Source organism: Spea bombifrons, chromosome 4 (assembly GCF_027358695.1).
Source record: "Spea bombifrons isolate aSpeBom1 chromosome 4, aSpeBom1.2.pri, whole genome shotgun sequence".
Taxonomy (NCBI): domain Eukaryota; kingdom Metazoa; phylum Chordata; class Amphibia; order Anura; family Pelobatidae; genus Spea; species Spea bombifrons.
The window spans coordinates 64904054-64920937 of record NC_071090.1 but is presented as its reverse complement, the minus strand read 5'-3'; the positions used below and the strand labels follow the sequence as shown (position 1 = coordinate 64920937).

The 16884-nt window shown below is 38.9% G+C and overlaps 1 protein-coding gene across 1 annotated transcript; it reads right to left on the bottom strand.

The window, feature by feature from the left end:
- Positions 1 to 5110: 5110 nt before the first annotated feature.
- CDNF (cerebral dopamine neurotrophic factor) lies at positions 5111 to 16731 on the bottom strand. The gene is made up of 4 exons (XM_053465343.1): positions 16496 to 16731; positions 11508 to 11635; positions 7201 to 7342; positions 5111 to 5680 (listed from the first exon to the last, which is right to left on the bottom strand). Exons 1-4 carry the CDS (start codon positions 16575 to 16577, stop codon positions 5502 to 5504), a joined length of 531 nt encoding a protein of 176 aa, XP_053321318.1. The 5' UTR covers positions 16578 to 16731; the 3' UTR covers positions 5111 to 5501.
- Positions 16732 to 16884: the final 153 nt, after the last annotated feature.

The following is a 16884-nucleotide window of genomic DNA, read 5'->3' as shown; positions in this document are numbered from 1 at the left end:
CAGCCCTAATATATATATATCGCCAAAAGTAATGTGCTATGGAATGATACTTTTGTTATTGGCCAATACAATACTTGATCATTCAACATGGGAAGCCTGAAGCCACAATTTAGTAAGACTAATCCTTGAAATCCTTTAAACAACACAGTACCTTAACTTTTGCACTAAATGATTTCAGGGCCTAATTTTATACCCTGTTGCCGATATATATATATAAATATTAGACCCTGCTGCCGATAGCAGGTATAGATCAACACATTAACACACAAACCCAGCTTTGCATGTATAGATCAATTGAAATTCACTTGTGATCTCAGCACCGAAGGTATATATCAAATAAACAGAATCAGACATACAAATCCTGTATTTGCAGGTATACAATAATAATATATGAAACGTAGCATCGCAGGTATAGATCAAATAAATACATGGAAACAGCATTGCAGGTATTAATCAACTGAACAAGACATAGAAACCCTGTATTTGCAGGTATACATAAATAATGTATGGAAACATAGCATAGCAGATATGGAAGAACACACAAACCCAGCTTTGCAGGTATAGATCAATTGGAATTCACATAACAACACGGCATTAATGGTATATTTAAAACCCGCTAAATTACAGGGATAGATCACAGGTTGCACACCCCAAAGCCAGCCCTGGCCTCCACACTGCACACATAGAACCTGACCAGCACCCAGATAACACACATACGATTTGCCATCTTTGTCCCATATACACCCTGCCTGTGCCATCTTGGTCCCCAAGGCTCAAACATCCTGCTAGTGCCATCTTTGCCCTTCCACAATTATACATCTATGATACGCACAATCACATTAACTCATGCTCTCCCTCATTCAGACAATTCATCCACATATTAACGCATGCTCTCCCTCATTCAGACAATTCATCCATTTTAAGAAACTACATCCCTTGGAGCTTCAAATGAGGGGTTACATGTATTTCTAGGACAAAAGTTGAGTGCACAAATAATGATGGAATATGTCGCTTTGGCTAGAAAATATGTTTTTTCTAACCATAGTGACATGTTCATTTGTGTCTTGCGCACTCCAGGTTTGTACTAGAAACACATGCAGCCCCTCATTTGATGCGCCAAGGGATGTCGTTTTTGCAAATGTGTACTTTTTGTGCCATAATTTAACTTCCTACGTGAGCAGTAATGCCACGTCAAGGCTTCAACCCTAATTACTGACCATTCACACGCCTTTCATATCTCCATTCACTCGCAGAAGCACACACCATACTTTCCATACATTCACTCACGGAAGCACACACCATTCTTTCCCCTTACAATCCCAAAGAAATGATGGTAAAGGGAGAAAAAAAAATCACTTTTACAGCAAAAATAAGTTTTGCAGTAAAAATGCAAGGCGCTCCAGGGATGATATGGTTACTCACGTACCGCACAGGCTAAATGGATGATTTCAATAATATTTGCAGTTCATCAGGATTTCAAAAATTGCCTCCCTCTACCGTTGGCTAAATTTAACCCCATGATCAAAGGGATCATAGGATTAAAAATTAGTATCGGCCATTTTTAAAAAGGGAATGTGACTTTTTATAGCTATATGATCGCTGTGGCTACCACAGTGATCATTTAGCTAGAATACTTAAACTTTTTTTTTTTTTTAAAGTTAAACTACTTTATGTTTAAATAATTTAATTTGGGGGGCTCTAGGCAATTTTGATCTTTTTTATCTGCCTTTAGAGACCCCCAAATCATTTTTTTACATTTTAATTTTTTTAACTTAATATTTTTTATTATTTTTTTACAATCTATATACCGTTGGAAAGGCGAGGCGATTACCTTTCCAACGGTATATGTTGGGGGTATGTAGCTGCTTAGATGCCTGAGATACAGGCATCTAAGCAGCATGCCCCCATACCTCTTTAACTGACAATTGTCAGTTGTTAATAAAGTTGCGCGGTGACGTCATCGCGTCATTGCGCGAGACGTCACCGGGCAGATCGTGTGGTCTAGGTGATGCCCTTCAGTTTGAGGGGCAGATCGCCGGGGTAGGTGGTAATGGAGGTCCGCAGACCTCCATCAAGGTAAGATAGTGCTAGTGACGGAATGGTGCCGTCGTTAGCACCTGACTGGGACTGCTAGCGGCGGCACCATGCCGTCGTTAGCAGTCAAGGGGTTACAAATTCGGCGGGGGGGCAAAGAATAACCTAGGGGGGGCAATTGCCCCCCCTTGCCCCCCTGTAGCGACGCCACTGCTCTGAAGAGTCTTTCTCTGTATGTTTGGATGTTTACATTGAACATGCAACATTATGTGCTGGAAATACTTTCTCTCTGTGTTTCACTAATTTGTCCAAGGAGAAGACTTGCCAAGTTGTCCCTCAACAAGTGTAATGCTCACTTTCAATCAACTCTAAAACTTAATGAGATCATCAAGGTGTGGAACATGGTGAGGTATCTGTACAAAATCCAAATATAATGTAACACTAACATGAATACTAGTGCCCGTAGAGACAATTCCAATGCTTCTGATAGCAAACTGCATTTGACGTTCTTCAATGTGATGCTTACCAGAAGATTTAACTGAAGAAGAAGATACTCTGACCAAATGATCTGCCGCAAAAAGAGTTACAAAATATTGCAAACTATCTGATTGCTAAAAGAGACATCATGAAAATGAACACAGGGACAGTAACGGAATAAGGTTAATACACAAAAAGGAGTTAGTGACCACAATGTATAGGATATCAAATTAGAGTTGGCAAATGTGGAGAGATGGGTTTAGTATTAGACAAATAGACATATACAGGCTATTTACATTAAGGACAAAGGTGTCCAACATGTGGACAAGTCTAGATTGTCCAGGGAAATAGATAAGTTTGTTAGCCTTGAGGTCAAAAGCTGTTATTTAAATGGATGTGAATTGAAGGTATTTCACAGTGTCAGCCAGAGGCAACCCATCGCTGAGTTGTGCCAAATATCTTTATACTGTGTAAACTCTAATAATCCATGTCTGCTGCTTACACTACAAAAACTTTCATGTGGTGTCTAGACAAAAGTCTTGTGTTTGTACGAGTCTGTAAGAAGCAAAAATGAATATTACTGCCAATGTTGCAGCATTACGGTCACTGAAGCTTTCCATACAAGTGGCTCAAAACCACATTCATAATATTCTGCTGAATGATTCCATTTAGGTCATACACAAAGTTGTGCAGTTATGTTGAATTAAACATAGTAATTTTGCCACTGCTTACAATGACAACATAACAGCAAAAAAATCCATCAATGCATAAACTGACATTTCACTTTGGTAAAGTCACCCATATTTGTTCTTGAACTATCCTGGTTTTCAAAGTTTTGTTAAAAGACTGCTGGAAAATCTAGATATCCATGCTGTTGAGTTAAGGTATATGTATGGGTATTTTGCTGTAAAATACTGTGAACTACAATCACACACAGTGTACCACAGTGTATAATAGGAATGATTATGCAAAAGGATTTTGGCTAAATGCATGCTTATCTTACTGTTAAATTGACATTTTTTTCTAGATAAGATGTTATATCTCTCGAAATTTAGAAAGCACGTCTAGGGTTCTTAAAGCCATAGTCTGAATGCAACTGAAGATTATCTTGGGCAGGTTTGCCCTACTTGTCTCCCATTGTTTCACCTTAGCCATATATAATGTATATAGTAATGAATGCACCAATTTATTGTAGGAGCAGCTGGGGTCTCTTTTTAGTCTCCTGAAACCTCAGTCCCAACAACTTTTCGCAGCTTACACATATATCCAAAGACATATTAAAGACATATTTTTATAGACAATGTTTTTATTCTTTTCTTTTTCTTGTTTTTTTTTATACAAGACAACAAATTATGTACCAAACTACATAGACCCTTCAGTAGGTTGTAGTAGTATTGCTCTATGATAGCATAATAGCTTTGCTATGACAGCCATCTCATTAGAAACATAACATTTGATGGCATATAATTCAGACGGTCTAGTCTGTCTATCTTTCCCAACATAAAGACTCAAGCCTTAATCAGCATTTGGTTTCATCTTAGATTCAGGATAGCATTGTCAAATGCATGTATAAATTTCCTCACTGCATTGGCCTATAAAACTTCTGCTTGAAGGTTGTTCCACTTATCTACCCCCCCCCAAAGTAAAGTAAAAACTCGTAACATTGCATCTAAACCCAGGGCTGGCCCCTGGAGCTGAGTGGGGCAACCGCTCCAGGCGGCACTTTTGAAGGGGTGGCACGGAAGATTTTCGGCGCTCAGCATTACAAGCCGGCACCGAGACCGAACAGGGAGACTCGCCGCAGGACTGCTGAAAGGTAAGTACCAGGGGGGGGGGCGGCATTTTGCCTTGGGCCGGCCCTGTCTAAACCGCTGACCCTCTAATTTTAGGTTATGATCTAACCTCTTGTTCTAACATTTCTCCTTCTTTGAAATAAACCGTGTTTGTTTAATCCCTTTATGTAATTAAGTGTTTGTATCACACGTCTCACTTCTCTCCTCCAAGCTCTACGTATTGAGATCCTTTAGTCTTTCCTGATCATTTTTATCATGCAAATCGATTACAAATGTTATTAACCCTCTGAACTCTCTCCTAAATGTCAATATCCTTCCAGAGATGGGGTTTCCAGAACTGTACATAATACTTTAGGTGATGTCTAACCAGAGATCTGTAAAGTAACATAATTATTTCAGGAGATTAATCTGCAGAGAACCCATGTGTTGTATTTTTAGGTTTCTATGGAAGATCCTTCTAAAAGATCCACTCCAAATTTAGAGGCAATCCATCACTATAACCCCCTCCCATTAAGTATGGATTTGTGAGTGTAATAAACACATTACAAATAATCTAGGTAGCCACTGGTTCTAAAAAATAAACTTCTATAATTGGTACATCTACCAATGTATATTATAAATGTAGGTTTTAAGACAACGTCCTGTTAGTACATACTGTTCTGCTGGTGTTCACATTAAAGCTTGAATTGTTCGCTGCTATTTGTATAGAGCAAGGGTAAAAAATAGTCATTAACTGTTCTCAAACACATCATTCATATCCAGACACATTGTATGTAATTCAGTAGAACAGACTAGAATCCCAGACATTGTTTTTCCAAAGGCAGTATAATTTATTCCTGGGACAATTTCAGCAGTAAATATCTAACTGACAGACGATCTAGCAGATAGCAGGAACAACATTCACAGTTTAATTCTCTCCCATACCTACAGTTCAATCAGTGCTAACAGACTATTGGCATTGCCGGCTGTAGTACATGGTTACATATTCAAAAATACAGTGTATCATTTAATGACAGGGACACGTTGTGGCAGGTTTGTTATTCCGGCATATTTATTTAGTATTTTGAATTCAGGAAGAAAATATTCATAACAGCTTTTCAGTTTTATTTTGGCATTATGCGAAGTCACATTTCAACATTTCATTTGCAGAGAACATCCTCATAATGATAATTCACTTTGTGTCAGACTGGTAGAATTTTAAAGATCTGCTTTTTGGCTTTTCGTTGTATGTTTTGGAGCCAACTCTTTTATAAGCGCCACAAAATCTGTTTTCTCTATGCAGGCCCTGCATACTTCTCCCCAGCTGTCCAGTATCTTCCTGAGATCTGCCACCTTCATCTTAGCCAAGTCCACCGATTCCAGGTCTAATTCCTTCTCTGTGAACAATAGAACAGGTGTAAACCATCAGAATTTAGAGGACAGTAACCTTAGTATAATATAAGCACAGATGTGTGTACTTTAGTCGAAACACTGGCGGTCTCTTGGGCTGTTTCCGCTCTTCTGCCACACTCATATGCTATCTATATTTGATGTAAGTGTCTTTACTTTTTGTAATGTTTGATCTATTTACTGTGAATTAAACAATATTTTCACAGCATTTATACTAGTTGTGCTTTTTTGGTTTTTTTTTCTTTCTTTTTTTGTGTGCAGCCCCCTTTCCTATACTTTATTTTGTTTGTTACAGAACCACTCACCTAGCTAGCATATCTAATCCACTTTAGTACAATCACTACGTACAAATGAAAAAAAAATATAAATGCAATTTAATGACACAAAATAATTAGGGGTTTGGTCACACTACTTTTTTTTCAAGGGGCAGAAAAGAACATCTGATGTTCATGGACAAAATACAAACAGGACCCCCATTTGTGTATACCGGCCATACTGTTAGTGGCTATATAAGCATCAATGTGCAGTAAAGGGACACAGATTTTGTTAAAGAAAAGTTCTAGGAGGAATGCTTTATCCTGCAGATGTGCCTACTACCTGTGATAATAGCACACACATGTATTACAAGTCATATTGTCCCAATTGTAGACCACATATTTATCCAAAATGTAAAATCTGTAAAAGTATTGTACAGCTTACCGCTATAACAACTTAGCCATGTTTAGAGGCCCATTTCCATCTCTCTATTCAATCAAATATTATGTTAAATTTAAAGAGGCGCCTAATACCTAATCTTCTGGTATTAAGTGGCTCCTATTTGTTTAAGCTCAGTTTTCTCAACTGAATAATTATCGCTCCGTGGAAACCCTTTTGTTAAAGCAGTGTTTATTTGGTTTCCTCCCCGCTCCTGTTACCTTAACACTAGTATAATGACAATTCACTTTGATCCCGGTAAAAGGTGTCACATTGAGATTTAGGTTAATCAGAAGATTAAAACAATTTTAAGATTTCTTTTGGCTGTACCGCAAGCAGCAGTTTACCATTGTACTCAGCATGGTCCTTAATGAACCCACCAAGATCACCTGAATTACATTTGATTTCAATTTAGGAATCTTAATGAGACAATATGTCTGATGACAAATCAAATATTAGGCTGAATTTGCTCCAACCTGAGCCAGAAAAAGATTGATACAATGTTGGGTTCCCTGTGTGTTCCTAAATGATCCTTTGATTGCCTATATAGTTGCGTTCATGAAGGCACGCCAGACAATCATAAATGTGCCTATAGCCACAGAAAACACGTACCCATCTGTAAAACATTCGGTTGTAAAACATCCCAAGTTACAAAAAGTGACGTGATAATTGCTATGAGTTTTTCTGGGGTTGTATCATATTGTAGGTCTTGTGTTTATTACCAGGTACAGTATGTGCTCTCTATACCAAGTGTCACTGTGCTTGCATTTTGTGCCAGTCCATTATAATGTGGCTGTTGTTTGCTCACACATACCATATTTTAGTTCACAGATTTGAATGTCTATCTTCTGTAGTTTCTCACAGATTTTTTCAACGGGCACGTGTGCGCTCATGGGACGCGTAACTTCACTCAGGATCTTCGTAGCAGCATCATCTGTAGCTCCTAAATAATAACACTTAGAAATAGTTTGAATTACAAAAAAATGCAATACTAACTTGAAAATACTGTCTCAACCCTATCCTCCCTATATGTCATCCCACATATTCCCACTAGAGATCTAGGTGATGGTAGAAAACAGCGGTGTAGATATAGCTTCACATGGACTCTAGAAGAACCTAAAAATTGCATGGGAACAAATCTCCTTGTCTGTTTCTATTTAAGGGGTATGAGCAATGACCCTGCAATTAAAGTTTTGGGTGCTACATATGTGACACCCAAGTTTCTGAAAGCTGCTCACGTTTCATGTTGAGGATTATGGGATTAATGAGGGAGAAGACAACTTTCACTGTTGCTTTGTTGCTGCCAATGTGATCTACACCAGCTAAATGCTATTTGAGGGGTAATTGTGACATATATTTTGCACATTTTGCTAATTATGAGATTACTATTTTACATTAATCATTACACACAAATTGTATTGTGAGCGTGCAAGCATTTCTGTTTTCCCTCATGTGACATGGAACGTATCATTGTTTGGTTTCAAATATCCTTTCTTAACGTATACTTTTGTATGCTGGAGAGGTGGGTTTTGTTTTGGAAAGCAAATACTTACACTCTTCACTTTTGTTCCTCGCTAATGCTATTCTACATTTATATACGTGTCTTGAACATTAATACTAGCCCCTCTGGAACAACCGTTAAAGTTTTGGCTCGTGTTACAATACCACAATGCCTGCAGATAACTGTAAATTGGAGCTGTCATGGGGAATGACGATGTTGGAGGGTTACCAAGACATCTTGCATGAATAGCAGAAAAAACCTTTTCTAAATGGGCATCTTATAGAGACAAAGAGGGGAAAAACTTAAATGTCTTTATGTTTTGGACAAGGGACTGTAACATAGAGAGATCTCCACAAATTATTAGACTTTTGTTTCATGTAAGTTTTATGCCTGTTTGCTTTAAGGCTTGATTATAAAAGTTTTGTATGTATTTTTGTATTTCCTCTGTAATTTTATTTTTGTAAGCACTGTGACCATTCTTGCTCAGAGTTTTAAAACCTTAAATAGGACTTCTGGGTGGCGGTGAATACAGTTTTGGGGTTGTGGCATGAACAGGTTTGGGGTTAAGGCTTAGTGGCCCTGTGCCCTACAGAGAGAGCAGCGAGTGGGCCTGCAGGCTGTTTTTTCATTAACACTTTCACACCCTTGTTCCCCCTTAACTATGCAATGAGAGCCAGCAGGCAGGTGGTGGTTCTTGCTGCTGCTGTGTTTGGGGCCTTTGTGACAGGAGCTCCAAACTACATCTCATTTTGACCTCTTCTAAGGCCACTAACAACTCCTGATCAGTGCTGCCGAATATAATTGTGCTGTATGTATCAATAAACCCAGCAGTAAAAGTTTCCTAATGAGCAGCTTACGTTTGTAGGACATGACTCTGGCAATAATAGCATTGTCCAAAATGTCCCCTTCAGCATACTAAGACATTTTGAACATTGCTATACTTCCAACTATGTGGGAACAATTTGGGAAAGGCCCTTTTCTATTCCAGCATGACTGCCCCAGTGTACAAAGCAAGGCCTATAAAGACATAGTTGGATGAGTTTGGTGTGGAAGAACTTGACTGGTCCACACAGAGCCCTGACCTTAACTCTATCGAACACCTTTGAGATGAACTGGAATGGTAGATTGCAAGCCAGGCCTTCTCATCTAACATCAGTGCCTGACCTCACAAATGCTCTACTGGATGAATGGGCAAAAATTCCCACACAAACACTCCAAAATCTTGTGGAAATCCTTTCCAGAAAAGTGGAAACTGTTATAACTGCGAAGGATGTACCAACTACATTTTAATGTCTATGTATTTAGAATGTGATGTCATAAAAGTCCCTGTTGGTGTAATTGTCAAGTGTCCCAATACTTTTGTCCATATAGTGTATTTCATTAAGCTTAAAGGTGTGCATCTATACCTGATATAATTTAAAAGGCATTTGTTTTCTTTAAACCATTTCTTTTTAACTTTGTACACAATCATGCCCTTTAATAAGACTCCAACAGTCCAATTATAGGACAACCGGATTAAATGCCGTAGCTAAAACCATTAAAGGACCAGGATGTTGTTCATAGCAATGGCATTTGATCCCGTTTGGATGAATGGGCAAAAAAAAGGGGACAATGATACAAGAGTAGAATATGGATACATTTAGAAAGTAAGGCATATATCCAGACTAATATAGTATAGTACTAATATGTAATATAATCAAACAATTGAATCCTATCCTACTGTAAAATTCTAATTAAAAAAAAACAATGCCCCGTGTTATCAAGGTACCAAGTTCCACGGTGGAGTTTATAATATTTCTACTTTTTTATTACCATAAAGCTCACACAAATATCAATAAATTATTGTCCTTGCACAGGCCCATCATCTTTGGGTGGAGGATAATGTACGCTGGAAAATTACCTGTGTAAACAGCAATTAATGTCTCTACCAATGTTGTTTGAGGAATTTTTTAATTGAAATATTAAAATTACGTTGTAAAAAAGCAGTTACTAGGCAGATATACTAATAAAAAGCGGCCTGGTTATTTTCCAAACCTTTTATTAGTTTTATATGTAGAATTGTAGTACTGTCCATCAGTATATTCAGGAAAAAAAAAAAGAAAATTATATTAGTTTACGTCATGTCATCTTCTTTATCCTTCTTATTTTATGAGCCTGCATATAAGTGTTAGCTCTTCAAATAAAGGCTTGGTTGTGGAAAAGAACAAAGTAAATATCATAAACCATAAATATATCACATATGAATCAGATATTACTGAGTTTCTTTCAGCAATAAGGGTATACAAGCCAATGGTTTCACAAAATTCATTCTTGCATTTTTTGTTTAGATTTGCATTGATACAAGGAGAACCAGTGAGTTTACTTCACATGTCATAAGGCAGCTGGGTTGTGCACCACTGTATGATGTCACAACTGCGGTAAAATATGGTGACACTGTATGGAAAGTCTTTCTGGAACAACCCTGCATGTCGGTATTATTCAGTTGTCTACTGGTGTTATATCATAGTAACTACAAAGCAACTAAAGCCCTCGAGTTAGTGATAGGTTGTAAACGCAGACTCTAAAAGAAACAGCACTTGTTTATGATTGAAATATAGAAATGTGTAATTACCCCCCAAAAAACCACTGTGGGCTAATTTCTTGAATTTTAAACATCTCTCATGTGCTAATATACACTGTTTTATATTGGTTTTGGGTTATGTCCTCATTTTCCACTAAATACCGGTACTAGTGCTTGTCATTTTTAAAGTTTTCTCTTTTAGGCAGGAGTTATTACTAGTTTGAGTTACTGCAGCTGTAATCTAAGCTGAGAAGCAGATGTGACTATTGGAAAATTTAAAAAAAATAACTATTTATGGGATCTGTTAACCATTCCCCTTTTTCCTAAAAGAAGGAGAAGCAAGGCTTTGGTCAAAACTCAGGATACTGAATTAACTGTTAATACTCCATGGAGAAATACATTGGAACATGCAGGAAAAGACCTAGATAGAGATTACAGGAGCTCTACCAGGATTACAGTAGGACACCGGTAAAGGGTTGCCACCTTTTACTGCACCATTTTCCAGAACACTTTGAGAGACAGTGCTTAGGAGGGTGGCAGCAGTGTGTCCATGGGCTTTACAGGAAGGTAGACGGGGATAAGATAGAAGAGACAAGAGAAAGGAGAGAACAGAGAAATTAAAGAGGGGGATAAGTGGAGGGTGGGAAAAGGAGAGGCGAGAAAGAGGGGAGAGAGAGAGAGTTATGGGAGAGGGCTTTCATTTTTCCCTAGTGGAATACGGACTTATGTACCCACCACTCTAGCAACTCCGAGAACATAAATAGATAAATCCAGGACCAAGGACTTACCTTTTTATCATAGACTATTCAGGTAGGTGTCCTGCAGGTCGCTCCCTAGCAGATGTGGAACTACAACACCCATTGCCTTTAACCATAATATACATAAACAAATAGGGGGGTCATGGAAGTTGAACTTTCAACAATATCTACAAAGCCAAAAGGTTGGTGAGGCCAAAGTAAGTTCCCCTAACAGGTGTAGTAACAATTTTATCCCTGTATATATATTTTAAACCACAGATATTAAGACAGACTTACACAAATGCAGACATATCAATTCATACCAGGCGGTTTTCTTTTCCCGTAGACTCTGTGCAGGCGTTAATTAATTCTCTCTCTATGGAAGCTGGTGTAAACTCAATATTTTGTCCTAGTAACGAGTTATAAAATCTCCCCAAATATTCTTTGCAAACTGAGGAAAACAAAATTAATGTTGAAAATATATTTGCACTTTCAAGAAACAAAATACATTTTAGGTTTTTGATCAAATGCAACAAATGATTTCACCAGCAGTTTAATGCAACATTTTTATTGTTTGAGAAAACTTGGGTACAAGACAAAAGCACTGCCTTAACACATTATGGTTAGTGAAGATTTAGAACGTGCAAAATCAGCTTTTTGCAAAGGAGTTTAATTACTAAAGAGGGAGTTAGAGTGGAAGTTTCATCTAACAGATTTAAGTGTCCTAACTTGATGAAAGTTCAAATTCCCAATAAACTGACCAAAAATGGATCACCAAGAATAAGCTGTCAGGCTCTATTTTCTGTCTACATTCAGTGAAAAGCAAAAACTATCAGATTGTGATACATGCTAAGTAGAAAATAGTCTGTGGAAATAAATATTTTATAGGGAAAAGTTTCCATATGTAAATTGGCCTCTGTAGCCAAAAAGCTATTTTATGTTTCTTTGTACTGTTCTATTGCCACTATACATTCTGTGGTTAAATTAGTATTGCTACTTTAACTGTTTGTTGGGGCACATTTTTGCCAATGGGAGGCCAGGCCAATTATTGTATTATTGGTATAGTTATACTTAGGTAACACTCTTAGAAACAGCTTACCCTTTAACCAAGGAAACCTACCGTATTTTTTGTTTGGGACATATTAAGCTATTCGTAGACACCTAACTTAAGTCAAACTGTACACCACATGATATAGTGTTAAAAACACAAAAATAATCTCCTTATAAATTTCCAAAAATAATAAAATTAACTAAGTCATTTTCTTAAAAGCTTCCACAGCCATAATTAAGCTCTGGCACTCCTTAACTAACTAAAACACTAAACACTAACTAAAACTAAAACACATCCATGATAACACACACACTCTTATACCCATTCACTCAAATCTACGCTTACACATACATAAACACACATACTCTCCCTCTCCCAGGCACCACTAACCCTGTGCTCACATCTGACACTTTTAGCAGCTACATACACACACAATACACACTCTTAACACCCTTTACCTCTTCCTCCTCTCTTTCTCTTACCCTCTCCCATTGTCAGTGCATATGATCACACACTCATGCTAACACTTTGACACCATACATATGCCATACAATATATATATATATATATATATATATATATATATATATATTTATATATTTATATATAAATACACACACACTCTCTCTCCCTTTCCTTCTCCTCTTCACCTCCCCCTCTACCCTCGTCAGTGCAGCTCACACTGCTGTCCCTTGCTCGCTGTCTCTCATGTGGAGATAAGTCAGCGCAGCTTGCACTCTCTATGTGATCTGCTGCACTGGTACCAGAGCACCTGGTTGCTGTGCACCCCTGAAAAAATCTTTCGTCTAACCACCTTACCCTCTAGTTTTAGTTTGGGACCCCTTTTTCTACCATTTATGATAATGATCTTTGTTGAGCAGAAAGCAACAAAAAACACTTTGCCAATGAATGCCATTTTCCACATCCACTGTGACAGATTGAAGAGTTGTTAAAAATATTTAAGGAAAAAATATTTATGGCACCATGCAAAACATGTTGTTCTGGTCTTTATATGTTGCAGTAAATCAATTTCTATGTGTGTTTATGATTTGCTTTGACAATATGCCAGGATTCCCTGGCACCCTCAGAAAAACCTGGATGGCTAAACACACCCTGTGGCACATTACCACATTTCCACTCTTTCCTGACATAATGCAGCAGGACAGGATCTCACAAAATGTTATTTGTCCAGAAGCTAAAAATGAACACTAGATTTTAGATTAACAATATTTTATTTATTGTATGTGTTTGTGCAGCGTTGTATTTGCGTTTCATGCAGCCCTAGGCCCGATCTAAGGCAGTGCCCCCAGCAACCCTCTCCATGGCAGAGTCTTCACTGAATTCAAGGTGTGCTTTGACTTAGAGTGCTGGGATATAAGGTTATAAAGCATTCTATGAAGGCTGTGCTAGTAATTGGACTGGTTGAGATCATCAAAGATTTCCCTTGTAAATAGCCCATCGAATAACAGGGGGCCTGATCACCCAAGAGGGGGATCTGCCCACCTGGCTTTGCAGCCAAGGGGACTGCCTTGGCCTGGATACATTATTGTGTATACGCCCCAACACACACATTTATGTAGATCAATTGATATGTCAGCCTGCCTGTCCATCCATTGATGGTATACCAAGCCTAGGGGCTCCACGGCAAAGTTCAAAACTCTTACTTACAGACTTTTTCTGTACCGACGATCATGCTTTAAACTATCACTTGTTATGTCTCATAGCTTTTCACTTTCATAACTGTTTTATATTGTGCCTAATATTACTTATCCGCTGTACACAATGTCTGTACATAAATGTATGTCCTGTACATGATTATGTTATGTGGCCTTAATTTTTTTCAGGTCGTTGGTTTGCAGCTCTTGATCTACTAATTTTGTAACATTATGCATATTAATTCAATGAAATGACAGTAGATATTAAGATGTGGTTTATAAATAATCATCCTGCTTTGTGTAAAGCCAGTTAGTAATATGCTGTCATCATTCATTCAAGTTTATAAATGAGCCTCAACATATTAAAGGGACAGCTTTATGTATGTGACACCCTCATCAAAGAAGAATGCATATTAAAGTACTTTATGAGTTCTTTTATATGCATTCTTTAAAAGCCGCAGCTCCCCTCCTCGTTGATGGTTTGACGATTATTGGCAGCGAGTTGCTGCTTGAAGCAGCCAATCATTGTCAGGAAAAGCACCAATAAAACCAATGAGAGTGCTTTCTACGATTTCCACGTCTCCCCTGCAACATTCACCGAGCCACTGCTGGAACTATATCATGTGTCAAGAAAAATACTAGTCATCTATGTTCAAACAAAAATTTCAACAGTGACATACTGGTGAGTAAAGCACCAACTGAGCTGCTCAGATGCCATTATATCAGAGTCATCTCCAGACTGTTGTAAGTCAATAAGAATCAGCCCATTCAGATGCTGGTGTAAAGCAATAAAACTCAGGGAACACCCTGTGAGTTCATTGGTTACTGCTACCAAAATGGTGAAGGGTTTGCAGGATAAAAACTATCAGGAAAGGGATACCAATATCTATAGCTTTCAGGAGAAAATTGAGTGAACTCAGTGAGGGAACGTAAGTGTACATGGGACAGCCATCATGAATATAAGAAATAACCAAGAACCAATAAAGGTCTGAGTCTTTACAGCAGGACAAAGTGGCAGAACGGATGGGTGGAATGTTTCCTATTTGCTATCAAATCTGTTTTTGCCTGTGACCAAGCCCCAATGGCCCACTTGTTGAGTGCGCTCCAGTGGCAGATCCGTGTGCGGAGAGCGGCTGGATATGCCCGGCCGCACACTACGCAAGCTTAAAAGCATAACTTTTGGTTACAAATATCGAGGCATGGGATCCACTGATGTCACCAGGCAGCCTTCCAGCATCAGGGTCGCCCTACCAGTTCGGCACAGCATGTGACATTTTATTGAGAGGTTAAACCCTCTCCACACAATATCTGTTTCAGATGCAATATCGCCACCTATTGGTGGTTATTAAAAAAAAATCAAGCATTGACAAGAGAAATTATGTAAAGAAATATATGGTGTCAGGAGGAAGTAGGCGAGTAGCTGAATGAGCAGTATCTCGATGATGGATCAGCAGTATAGTCTGGCATAGTATAAGACCTGGGGCAGCCAGACCAGGACAACAGGCAGATGGCCCTATAGGGTGATCAGGCTCCTCGATGCGCTGGTGCTCAATGTGCAAGGTATGAGGGGGATCCCTAATCTTCCCATCTGGCCCGTTTACACTATGGAAGTTAGCCAATAAATGAATCATCTTAACCAAATCTGCCTTTTTTTCCCCTATGGCTAACACGGTACAACTCTATACCTCAATAATGGCTACATAAATAGCATATAACCAAGCGGTGTCTTTCATCACAGTTGATACCTTCTATTGGACCAACACAACATGACAGGTAGCACCACATAGGCCTCCTACAGACAGACTTGTGCCTCCACCCCTATGAAGGACTGTGAATGAAACATGAATCTTGTTTCAAACATCCTCAAAGAAACAGAAAAAGGGGTTTGCTGAAATGGGAATTTTTCAGGATATTTGTGAATGGCGCTCAACTGAAATATGCCACAAGACGACTAAGCGGGAGCTGCAATTGAAGCCTAAGCTTAGTGCTCAATCAGCTTTACAGATTGCTCCCTGTGATCCTAACAGTCATCAAAAGCAGGAAAATGCCCCCAAATTGTGACTTTCCCAATAAAAACAGGACAGTTCTGAGGCATGCTCCTTAAAGATTAAGACATATTTATAAACTTTAGTCACAGCAAAGTAACCAAATACAGAGACTTTTACAAAAACATTTTATTTCATGCAAAAAACATGTAAAAGTATCAATCACATTCACACACATAGCAATATTTGTAAACAGCTATTAACTCATCAAGCTGGTTTAGACACAAAGTAACACAGCATGCAGAACTGCTTAGATATTTAACACTCCATAGCCACTGTATTGTGTGTGAGTGAGTGAGTGAGTGAGTGAGTGTGTTAATGTCTTGCTGGAAAGGAAGCATTCTTCCGGTAGAACGAACGAAAGAACAGAGCGGCCTAGTAAACTAAGCACTAATGACATATAATGCAAGGCCGGAGAGACACAAACAATACGTTCCTCATGCGCTTCCCGGTGCCGGCACGGTCCTCGTCCTCCTAAGTGCATGCAGTAACTTCCCGGCCAAGCTCCTTCCGCACAGGTGCGCTAAGTGCAGGCAGGCCGAGAGCCACACTGCCCTCACCTTCACAATCGGCACGGGAAGCAGAAGTCGGCAGGAATGTGCTACACAGTCCCAGCACCAGCACAGTCAACACGCTCCTCATTTTCAACACGAATATCAACCCTCTCCACACCACAGCGGCCTGCACTATTTTAGTCACAGAGTTCTAAACACTTTCCCACCATTACTTGGGTACGGGAGCCATTTTGTTGGCGTCTCAATGTTCATGAATTTCCTAAGAAACGGACGGGGCTCTGGTATGGACCTAGTGGTAAAACTTCTTGTGCGCTCCACTGGTATGATGAGTTTAGATCTCTTAATGCAAATGTCCCCGCCCCCTGGAGCACTGCCGATTGGTTAACTCGGAGGAGGCCGGTCAAGGTCCTGCCGCGCATTACGTTTTCTGACTG